At 38.8% G+C, this 12,732-nt stretch overlaps 1 protein-coding gene across 2 annotated transcripts in view; it reads right to left on the bottom strand.

The window, feature by feature from the left end:
- The window catches only part of DBX2 (developing brain homeobox 2), a 50,381-nt gene that overhangs the window by 15,026 nt on the left and 22,623 nt on the right, over positions 1-12,732 (bottom strand). For both annotated transcript variants that reach the window (XM_037846615.1, XM_037846616.1), the window contains one exon: positions 4,261-4,448. In XM_037846615.1, the coding sequence (XP_037702543.1) occupies positions 4,261-4,448 (188 nt within the window). The remainder of the gene's footprint in view (positions 1-4,260; positions 4,449-12,732) is intronic.

Below are 12,732 nucleotides of genomic sequence, written 5' to 3'. Positions count from 1 at the left end.
TTGCATGAAAGACTACAAATTGAAAAAAAATAGAGGGGTATATGGGGAAAACACAGCTATTGCAAACTATGGACTATAGTTAATAGTAATATTTTAATACTCTTTCATCAACAGTAACACATTTACTATACCAATACTATAGGTCAACAATGGGGGGTGGATAAGGAATAGAGGAGGATATGGGTTTCATTTTTTACTCTTATTTCTGTTCTAGAGTAATGAAAATGTTCCAAAATTGATCATGGGGATGTATGCACAACTATGTGATGATCCTATGAGCCAGTGATTATACACTTTGGATGGTTTGTATGGTGTGTGAATATATCTCAATAAAATAAAAAAAAAAGTAGGCAATGTCATGACATATTTAAAGTGCTGAAAGCAAAAACTGCCAACTAAGAACTCTATATCTGGCAAAACTGCCTTTCAAAAATGAGGAAAAGATTAAGACATTCTCAGATAATACAGAACTAAGGGAATTGTCACCACTAGACCAGCCCCATAAGAGATACTAAAAAGAGTTCTGCGGGTTGAAAAGAAAGGACAATAGACAAGAGATCAAAGTCACAGGAAGAAATAAAGATCTCAGCGAGGGTAATGAAATGGGTAAATACAAATTCTGGAACCATTGTTATGTTTGGTTTGTAACTCCATTTTTCACTTCCTACAGCATCTAAAAGGCAAATGCATAAAACGTAATGATAAATCAGTGGTCTTAGACTCATAATATATAAAAATGTAATTTGTAACAATAATTAAATAAAGGTGGGGAGATGGAGGAATATAGGAACATAGTTTGTATATACTATTGAAGTTACATTGCCATGAAAACAAACAAGAATTTTACAGATTTAGAAATTTAAATGTAAGCCCCATGGTAACTACAAAGAAAATACCAGAGAATATGTAAAAGCTTACAGAGACAGAAATTAGAGTACCGGCTGCCAGAGGTGGGGGGCAGGGGGAATAGGGAGTTACTTCATAACAGGACAGGGTTTCTGTTTGGGGAGATGGGAAAGCTTTAGTAATGGAAGGTGGTGAGGCAACCACAACACTGTGAACGTGATTAATCCCACTGAATGGTATGCTTGAGATAGGAACATTTATATTGTACACATATTCTCACAATTTGAGAAAAAGAAAAAGAAAAAGCAACTAAAGAGACAGTGACAATTAAATAACAATTAAGTGCAATACCAGATACTGAATGGGGTCTAGCAAGGAAGGAGAAAAGGCTCAGAGACATTCCTGGGACACAGGAAAAATTGGAAAACAGACTATAAGCTTTATATCAATGTTAAACTTCTTGAACTTGGTAACTGCACTTAAGGTGAATATATAAGTAAATATCCTTCTTCTAGGATACGTACATGGCAGTATTAAGTGTTCAAGAAGCATGATGTATACAACTACATTTAAATGTTCAGAAATGGATTGATAAATAGACAGACAGACGGATAGATAAAATGATACTGTAAATGATTCAAAATGTTAAAATTGGTGGATCTGGGTGTCTGAGAGGGTGTGAGTATTTTGGAGCTCTCTGTGTGGGGACTGCATATTTTTCTAAGTGTCCTGAAGTTTGAAAGTATTTCCAAAAAAAGTGCAAGGTACTGTGTTCCCTGCCTGACCAGCAAAAAGTGAGCTGATAATAGTTGGTAAATCTTGGTATCTGGGTGAGGGTTACATTGGAGTCCTGTATGTTGTGTCTGTATTATTCTTGCAACTTTCTTGTATGACTGAATTTATTTCAAAATAAAATGTTAATACATATATATGCATAGTATGATTTATATATATATATACACACGCACACAATTCTCTATTTCAGTTTCCTCATTTGTAAAATACAGATAATCAAAGTACTTAAACCTCTTTGTCATTGTAAGAGTTAAGTGGCTTACTAAATGTTAAGGACACAAATGCATTTTGCAAGTGTTTGTATTATTACATGTTTGTGCATATATGTATATATTTAATTGAAAAGTAATACATGATATTTCAATAAATTCAAATAAGAGATGCTTATAAAAGATGTTGCTAATCAAGGCATTTATTAGAAGGGGAGTAGATGAGTTTACATTTTTAACTTTACTGATTTTTCTTTTGTTTGAATTTACCATACGTAATTCAATATATGTGAAAATAAGAAAATTTAAAATTACTTCTGAGATTTTCCACCAAATTCAATAAGATAAAAAAGAATTCATTCCTGAGCCACTTAAACTTTAAAAAACAATATAACTGACTCTATAAAACTATATGCCTGTGGATAAGAATTGGAAGATAACATATAAATAGGAAAATAGTTGGTTTTCTTGAGGTGGTGAGATTTGGTTACCTCTATAAATATTTTCTTAAATAGGCTGTTGCATTATCTTTTCAATGTAATATTTTTAAGAATTCTATTTTTAAGAACATGATAAATACTAACAGAGATTTTCACACTTTTTCAGAGGGCTTTTAGATGTAACCTAGCCAGTTTCCATCTTTCTTTTAACACCTACTTTAAGTTCTGACTCAGCTGTAGGCTCCCCAATCTCCCAACCTTGCATTTTCTCCTGGACCATGGGAGTTCCTGTCCATGTCGATGGGATTCAGGCCAGGTCTACTGAGCCTTCGTGTAGTCCTCACTCTGGCCCAACAGCTACTCTGGGCATCACATGGTTCTAGCACCTGACTTATGGGCTTATATAGCCCAGTCCACAGCTGTCCTTTCTAGAGATGGAGATTAACATAAGGCTTCAGAGAGACACATAGCACTGAGGACCATTGATCTACCTCCCTTAGGTGACAGAAAATCTAACCTACTATGTGACACACACACACACCCCCCCCCACCTTGTATTATGGTTGTATATTGTTATTTAACTTTTCATTAACTTCTCCAATTGGGTGTATAAGTTCCTTGGGTGCGGGTATCTTAATCAGTACTTATCAATATTCCCTCTAAGTGCCTATCAAGTGTAGTCTTGCACACAGTCAACCATCAAGATATAGCTACTAATTCATCTACTATATACAAAAAAAGCTGCTCTGTGATATAGACAGTATACCTAAATTTGTTCCCATTTTTTTTAAGTGAGAAACTGAAGCAGAGAACAGTCAATTGCCTTAATTAGCATTATGGAATCATTAGTACTACACAGGGAGGAGAGCACAGACTGACTGATCATGGCCAATTACCCTTTACCACACTGTACACTGCTACATACTCAATAATGAGGGGAGGAGGACAGGGCAAATAACTTCCCTCTGGAAAGGAAGCAAGGATAAGGAAACCTTCATCCAATAATAACTGGTTTAATAAGGTCCAAATACAGAAACCAGGCCATGTGTAGAGAGGAAAGAATAGCTAGCCCTTCAATGCCTTTAAGCTAATTCTAAAAATTCAGATGATATAGCCCTGCCCAAGGATATCCAGTTTGGCAAGCAAAGGACCTTCTGCATTTCAGCAGCTGCCGGCTTCCTTGACTAGGTGCCCTTGTGCAGAGAACATCCCACAACTGTGATGGTGGCTCTAGGTTGAGAGCACAAACCCCAGAGTCAGGCTGCAGAGTTTAGGAGCCCAGTTCCAAAGGAGCGTCACTATGTGTCACTGGATCTGTGTTCACGTCTCTACATTTCCTCATCTAGAAAATGGGACTAACTATAGTGCTTATTTCATATGGTGATATTAAAAATTAAATAGGAAAATGCTCATGCTTTACAGTGTAAATTATTTATAAGTAGGCCAACATTTAAATGGCCCAAAAAAGTCTCTCTCAAAATTATATGAAACATCATTGTACAAGAAAAGTTTGCAAACGTGAACTTAATTGTACTTGATAAAAACCAAAGCCAAAATAATGAAGTCCATTAAGAGGTAATTATGAGAGTCATCCATTCACGCTTCGATTTTGGATTGGAAACTAAGAGAAAGACAGGAAAATTGGTTCCTGCTTTTGTAAGGGATTATTTAGCCTGCTGCTCTCAATACAGAGCAAACAATTTAATAATGTAAGTGTCAAATCCTTAGTATTTCTCTTCATTTGGAAAGAATTAATCAGCCCAATAGCAAAAAACCTAGGCCTATCATCAAATGGAACTATTTCCAAATAGGAATTGTGACATACATTCCCACCCATTATTATATTATGAAAATCATTTCAATATCATCTAAGGGACCAACACAGTGCCCAGTACAATAAGCAAATGAACAGATTTCAGTATATTCGTTCAGAAATTAGGAACAGTAGACATCTTCCTGCTTATTAGTACCTGTGATTCCTTTAGTCCCAAACTGATGGCAAGTTTCTTTCGGTCTGTTTTGCTGATATATTTCTGCTTCTGAAACATTTTCTCCAGAGCCTTTCTCTGGTCTTCAGAAAAGACAGCTCTTCTTAAAATGCCCCTGCGAGCTTTGGAATTAGAGTCCTGTGTCAGGAGAGGCAGCACGGTTTCTTCTCCTAGAGGAGGGAAAAGATTCATAGCCCAGTAATCAGATTGAGAAAGGAGAAAATTATTTTTCTTTCCCAGGACAGTATGCTTCTACTGTATACCATGGACAACTTGTCTCTTCTCTGAAATCTGCACACTTATCTCTAATTTTTCATTTGCTTATTCATTCATTCTTTCAACAAATATTTCAACATTTACCTTATGTCAGGCACTCTGCTCAACATTACACAGTGAAAAATAAAACAAGCCTGGTTTACTGCCCTTATCACCTATAAAATCTAGTAAAGGGTATTTACTGAACTAGCATCACAAGTTTGATGAGTACACCTAAGGGGGGTGCTTTGGGAGCACAAAATAAGGAGTCCTATCTTAATTTGGGACGTAAAGGAAAGCTTGCAAGAGTCAGAGATGTTGAATCTAGAAATGAAGGGAGAGCTGGAGTAGTTCCAATTACCACTCCCTCAATTCAATTGACCCCCATAAGGTCAGAGACACTTACTACCATTTCAGCCTTTATGTGTCTGGTAGTACTGGCTCCCACCCTCTGGGAGTTTACATGCATTCATGGATTCATTCACTCATTCATTCATTCTGCCTCTTGGTATGGCAGGCAGGAAAATAGTCCCCCCTCCCCAATGTCCTAATCCTCAGAACCTGTGCATATGTTAGGCTACAGCGCAACAGTGACTAAGGTTGCTAGTCAGCTGATGTGAGATAAAGGGATTATTCTGAATTATCCAGGTATGCCTCCTGTAGTCACAGGGGTCCTTCAAAGTGTAAGAGAGGCAGAAGAAGAGGTGATAGTTAAGAGAGATCTGAAGTTGTTCCCCTGCTGGTTTTGAAGATGGAGGAAAGAGTCACAAACAAAGAATGTTGGCCAGCCTCTGGAAGCTGGAAAAGGCGAAGAAGCAGATCCTCCCCTTGAGCCCCCAAAAAAAGCCCTACTAATTGATTTTAGCCCCGTAAGATCCATTTCAGGCTTCTGACCTCCAGAACTGTAAGAGAATAAATCTGTGTTATTTTAAGCCACAAAATTCTACTGTTACAGCAACAATAGAAAACTAATACACTGGGTACCAGGCTCACTGCAGTAATCACTGAGGAAGCCAGAGAAGGAGCACACGATCCCTCCACCACAGGAGCTCACCTTCGCAGGGGAGGGCACAAACGTTCACTCCAGAATGTAGGTGCCAGGAGAGCAGGGACATGTTTAGGTCACGGTCATGGCTGGTAGCATTTAGGTGCCAAATAATTATTTGCTGAATGAACAAATAAATCAATGTCTTAAATACTAGAACAGAATGAGCTATAAGATGCTCCAGTATCACAAAGAAGGAAACGATGAATTTAGTGAGGTCAGGTTGAGCCAAGTCGAAAAGAATGATCCAGTTAGAGACAGAAAGAAGCAAGGCCATTCCAGGCAGAGTGACTGGCATGTCTAAACACATTAAGGTGCAAAAGAATTAAGTCTATCCAAGGAAGAGCAAGCAGTCTGTAAGGCTGGGGACAGGCATGAAGCAGAGGTTGCACAACTACAACCAACCTGTAGGCGGGCTTTGTTTGGTCTTAGAATGTTGGTTAAGAATTCTGATTTGGTTGTCCATATTTAACAATTGGGAGATTTCATGTGAAGTCCAGATTTCCAACATCTCTTTGAAGGTAACCACACTGGGCTCACTTTATCACAAAGAAAAGAGAGGTGTGTAGCAAGGGCCCCTTTAGGTAGGGCATGGGGCCCCAGGTTGCCATAGGCCCCTCCTAGCATGCTTTTCACCTGCCATGCTATTGAAAGCATTTGGAGCTCTGTTACAGAGATTAGGTTGGAAAGGAAGCAGATCATAAAGGATAAGGACTGCAAGGAATGGAGATCAACAGAAGATACTTAAGAAGCATGATAATAAACATACTGAGCACTTACTCTGCACCATGCCCTTTGTCAAACCTTGGTGTGCATTATTGCCTACAAATCTAACCCACGAATGCTCTATTATTCTCCCCATTTCACAAATGAATAAATGAAGCTCAGAGAGGTTAAGTAACTTGTCCAAGGTCACATGGCTAGGGTTGTAAACCCAGGAAAACCAACTTCAAAACAAATGCTCTTAAGCCTACACAATACTGACATGACCCAATTTGTGTTTTAGAAAGAAAATGCCAATAAATGAACAAGCCTTGTCAATTCTACATCTGTAATATTAAAACCTCCTTTCTTATTTGTCTAGAAGACTGCAAACATCTGGCTAATCACTCAGCCTTGGGTTACACCTCATTCCAATTCATCCTCACACTTCGAAAAAAGACTGACCTCCTTCCTCCTAGCTCTGTAACCTTTGCATCATCTTACATGTGCCATATCCTGTGAGAGGTAATCAAGCCCAATTCTTTACAAAGGTCTCCTTTCTTTGAAGCCCTTTCCATTCATCCTCAAAGGGATCTTGCTTATTTTCCCATCTATTGTACCGATTCTTTTTGCCTGTCTTGTGCCAAGACCATATTTTGAAGTCAGGCTTTGACAAATGGATCCACTGTTTCTTTATCAGAGATGAAAGTAGTTTTTATGAAATAATGGTCAATAATTTTAAAAATTCTGACTATCTTGGTATGTTCATCTATTTCTAAATACTTTTCTTCTCTGAACTTTGTGATGGAGATTTAGAATTGGCTCTTTTGCATTATTTCAGAGGATGGAGTCACCTACTGAGATTATGTCTCCCTGGAAAGCCTCAGGACAAAGGACTTTGGAGGATGGAAGAACTTGGTTTGGATCTTGGCGCTTACCTGTGTGACTTGGAGCAAGTTGCTGAGCCTCTCTGAGCTTATTTTATAGGGTTGCTCTAAGAATTCAGTAACATAGCCTGAGAAAATGTCAGTGCTTGGCTCATAGTAAGTATCCCACAAGTCTATTTTACTTCCTCTTAATGGATTTCATGTGATCCTTCAATAATCATATGCAACAAAACATCCTTCACTGCAAATGGAGAAGTGTAGAGAGCAGTTGAGGTCCAAAGCTACCAAAGGTCACAGAACTCAACTGGTACTAAGACCTTCTGAATCAAAACTCTGGGTTCTTTCCTCTGCTTCACACTGCTTTCCCCAAGCATGACTGGCAAGAAAGGGAAAGAAGAAATACTGATAAACACAGCTGGGTTTCCAGTCTGTGATTACAGATTTCTGCACCCTGTCCTAGTTCAGTCTATGAGCCCGGACTAAATGGCATTTGCTATATAGCCTGGTAATCATGTCCTCAAATCCAGAGTGTCCTTTATCCTTGATGTTTTAATTCTGGCATTTTTAATCTGTAAATGTGTAAATGTATGCAACCTACCATTATTACAGCCATAAGTATTAAAAATTAGGGGGAAAAAACCCTGAGTCCCCAAAGGTAAAGAAATGCATAAATAAATTATATTGTATGTGCCAGTTTAGATACATTATGTCCCCCAGAAAAGCCATATTCTTTAATGCAATATTGTGGGGGCAGGCTTATTAATCTTTCTGATTAGGGTATGACCTTTTGATTGAATGTTTCCATGGATATTTGACCACGCCCATTTAGAGTAGATCTTGATTAGTTTACTGGAGTCCTGTAAAAAGAGCCGACACAGTCCCAGACGCTTGCTGACACTTTGAGATGCTAGCCCAGAGTTTGCTCTGGAAAAGCTAAAAGAGGATATGCTAAGCCAGGAGATCCAGATGCTGGCTGATGCTTAGAGATGCTTGGAGATGCTAAGCTAAGAGAAACCCAGAGACATTTTGGAGAAAGTCATCTTGAAGCACAACTCGGGAGCAAAGGAACAGCAGAAGCCAGCCATGAGCCTTCCCAGCTGACAGAGGTGTTCCGGACGCCCCCGGCCATTCTTCAGTGAAGGTATCATCTTGTTGATGCCTTACTTTGGACACTTTTATGCCCTATAGGACTGTAAATTTGAAACCGAATAAACCCCCTTTATAAAAGTCAATCCATTTCTGGTATTTTGCAGGACGGCAGCATAAGCAAACCGGAACACCGTATAAATCCAGTGAACTTTTAAAGGACCCTTTAAGATAAGGACTATGGAGATCAAGTAGCAGCAAATATACAAATACTATAATTTTTTAAAACATGGTACATAAGATAAACACTATGCTTACAACTAAGCAAAACTGCAGAGAAAAACCAGATTGAAAAGACAAAAATAAACACTAAGATGGGCTATTGCTGTACAATTACGGACAAATGATTCCCCTCCAATGTCAACATTTTAAATCTAGTGCTATTTTCTAATGAAAACAAACAAGTATTATAACCGCCTTTTTAGAAACAATCTGGCAGTGGGCTGAGTGGTTGGGTTGCTGCTACATGACCGTCAGGTGAAGCCAACCCATCTGAAAGGTGCTGCCAGTTGATAAGATGCCTGAGAAGAGCACAGACAGCCATAATCAGCAGACCAACGCACAGAGGGCATTTATGCCACCAGATAAGAGTCTGCTGAGTCTGGGAGGCCAATAGATAGGACCTGAAAGACAGCAGTAGCTGAAAGAGTAGCAGTTTCTCTGGCTGGCGACCTAGGGAAACGGAGAGCCAAGGATATAACATCTGCAGCAGCATGAGGTACAGTGAAGACTGTGTGCAACATGGTGGATCTAGAAATCGCTTACAGTCTGGTATTTCCTGATTGCAGGGTAGAAGTGGGAAGATGGCCACAGATAAGCTGAAAAAGTAGAACAGGGTCAGTGATGACTGCAACTATTTTAGATTATAACGTGTCACAGTGGGAAGCCTTTTAAGAAAGACCTGACCAATGCAGCATTTGAGAAAGGCAAATATTTTTTGAGCTAACGAAACTTTTTGTATCTATATAGAAATCCCAAAACAAACTATGTACCTATAAAGATAGGCAAAAAAATCTACATATATCTTTTTAAGTAGAGGTTTTATAGATAGGGTTTATGACTTCACTCTTTTTAGCCCCTTCTTCACCAAGATCCACGCATTAAAATGAAACAATAGGGAAATAAAACACATAAATGCCCCTAAAATTTTTAGTAGAAACCAACAGGTTTTCGTAAAGAGTTATTTTTAAGAAAAGAGAAAGAGAAGACTCCCATCAGGGGAAATTAAAAATATATTATTCTCCCCAGTGTAGTAATACTAATATTTTGGGAGTCATGGACTCAAACTAGATCTCAATCTCTAAGGTAGAGACCTGGAGCAGTTATGGGGGCCAAAGGGTTAACTCCCAGATCTGACCCTCAGATTCCAGTGCCCTATAACAAGCACATGAACACACCCAAAGCACAAGCAAAAAAAACAACAACAACAAAAAAAAATTACAATGGTAAAGAATATTAAATTCTTTCTTTCTTTGGAAGCTGTCTGGTTTCCCTTAGCACTGCTCTCAATACACAAACCATGCTTATTTTCATAAAGCAATTTGCCTCAGGCTCCTCCAGAAAGCTTATTAGATACTACTATCATACCACTGGGGCTCCTCCCCATGTCTCAACCATGTGTCTTTTGGGAGCCATCTCTGGATCTATCCATGAAACTGATGAATCTATATTATTTATTGTATTTTCTAAGTATATGAATAAATGCTCAGATTTATACCTGCAAAACACGCATACGGACCTTGAGAACTTGCTGGTGACTTGAAAACATCTCACAAGCTATTAATTAGCTCTTAGTAAAAAAAACACCTCCAACTATTCCTGAATTCAAGACAAACGTCTGATTTGTTTGGAAACACCCAGGTGGCAAGAACAAACAAACAACAAACAAATAAATAAACAGATGTAGAGTTTAACGCATAGATCAAGAAAGAAATTTCAAAAGGTGGGACAAGGATTGCCACGATCAAGATGGGGGAGTGAGATGCTTCAGGGCTCTGTCTCCTAAAAGAAACTTTGAACAACCAGCAAAAACTGGCCAAAACATTTTTCTTAGGGCTCCATTAAACAGATAAAGGACTGCAGTAATAGGGTGAGGGCTGAATCAAGAAAAAGTGTTCTTTTTAAAAATGGTTGGCCCCTCCCACACCCATCACCAGCTCTGTGCATGTTCCCAATGAGCATCCCTGGTCCCTGTTCCAGAAAGAGCAGAGTTGCCCTCATGCATGTGCTGGGAGCACGTAAGTTGGTCCAATCTGTCTGGTACTTGTCTGAGGAACACACCATCCCAGAACTTGCCCTGCAAGTAGAAGGCAGCTCACGGAACTCTCCTACAGAATGCTGTGGGAGAAAAGTCAAGTCATATGCCTGGGGCAAGGGATTGTACAGCTGCTGCTGCAGGACATACAGTGCCCTGGACTCTGAGGAAACTGTTTCCATGGGGAAGAGGGGACATTAAGAACCATGTAAATGGAGGAATTCCTAAGGCCACAAGCACATGCCCAACACAAAATACATGTGCAGAAAGTAGCAGGAAGGCCCTTACATTTTGACCAGAGCTATTCTCATATAACCCATTGTATGGTAACACTGAAGGAAAACACTTGCACAGGTCAATCTGCAAAGACTGGAAAAGGTGTTTTCTTTTTTTCTTTCTTCCTTTTTTTGGTTAGCTCCTGGCATCCAAGAAAAATTTGGTCATACCACTAGCTGGATAAAAGCATAAGGAACAGATGCAGAGTCTAAATTTCAGTAGTAAGATATTAAACATCAAAGTGTCCACATTTCAAGAAGAGGGTATAAAACATACAAAACAAAACAAACAAAAAAAAACAGGAAGCGATGGCCCACGGAAAGGAGAAGGTTAAATAAAGCATTAAACACCACCACTGAAGAGGATCAGAACTGGGACACACCATCCAAGACTTCTAAAAAATGCTCCTTGCTTCAGTTTTCCCAGGCTGCTCATGTAAATACCATGCAATAGGTTGGCTTAAGCAATGGGAATTTAGTGGTTCATGGGCTTGAGGCTAGGAAAAAGTCCAAATGAAGTCTTCATTAAGGTAATGTTTTCTTTGCAAATACTGGCATTCTGGTGCTGGCTGCCGGAGATCCTATGAATGATCCTCTGTCGCATGGCAGTGCACATGGCGGCCTCTCCTAGCCTCTCCCTTGTCTTCCAGGTTCCACTGACCTTCAGCTTCTTTCTTCCAGTGGCTTTTTCTCTGTCTGAATTTCATTCCACTTAAAAAGGACTGCAGTAGAAGGATTAAGCCCCATATTGATTGAGGAGGGCCATATCTTAAATGAAGTAACTTCATCAAAAGATCTTATTTACAATGGGTTCACATCCACAGGAATACATTAAGTTTAAGAACATGCTTTTACGGGGTACATAGCTCTAAACCACCACAGTCCTAAATAGGTTCAAAGAGTTAAAGAGAAACATGGACAAAGAACTGAAGATGATCAAGAAAATGATAGATGAACACAAACAGAATATTAATAGAGAGATGGAAATTATGAAAAGGAACCAAACAGAGGTAAAGACGACAGTAACGGGAATTAAAAATTCCTTAGAGGGGTTCAACAGCAGATTGGAGCTGGCAGAAGAAAGAATCAGAGAACTTGAAGATAAAACAATTGAAATCATTCAGTCTAAAGAGCAGAAAGGAAAAGAATGAAGAAAAGCAAACAGCTTGAGGAACCTGTAGGACACCATCAAGAGTACCAATACATGCAGAAGGAGAAAAGAGAGAGAGAAAGGGGCAGAGAGAAGGGTCAAAGAAATAATGCTGAAAACTTACCAAATTTAACAAAAGACATGAATATGCACATCCTAGATGCTCAATGAACCCCAAACAGGATAAACCCAAACAGCCCCACGCCACAGCATATTATAACAAATGGTCAAATGTCAAAGATAAATAGAAATTCTGAAAACTACAAGAAAGAAGCAATGGATCACATGCCAGGGAGCCTCAAAAACTTCTGGTTACATAAGGAAGAACTAAAACTGCGGAGAGCTGGCTACTGAAGTGGAAAATTTTTGGTAAGACTTGTTTTATCTTTCTCCCCTTTAGTGTGATTTAAGAGACCTGAATACACAGCAGAATAAATGCCAGCTTAGGAGAATTGCTTTAAAAAATACAGACTTATTTTGTGAGATATGAACTATTTCAGGTACTAAACTGAAGTCTGCCTTCTCTTAATCTGATTTATATTGCTACTTGGCTTCTTCAGTCTTCATCTACAGTTTTTTTTCTCCTAGGACAGTATTAAGATTATCCTTAAAAAGTGGTGTTTCAGTTGAAACAACTGAATTATTATATAACATATTTGTCTAATATAAGTGTCAGTTCTTACCTAAATTCCAAAGAAAACCTGAGCTTGAAAAGAATAGTTGACAAATTTGCATAAAAC

Source organism: Choloepus didactylus, chromosome 8 (genome assembly GCF_015220235.1).
Source record: "Choloepus didactylus isolate mChoDid1 chromosome 8, mChoDid1.pri, whole genome shotgun sequence".
Lineage (NCBI taxonomy): Eukaryota > Metazoa > Chordata > Mammalia > Pilosa > Megalonychidae > Choloepus > Choloepus didactylus.
Note: the sequence above shows the minus strand (reverse complement) of the source record. Positions and strands in the feature narration are given on the sequence as shown.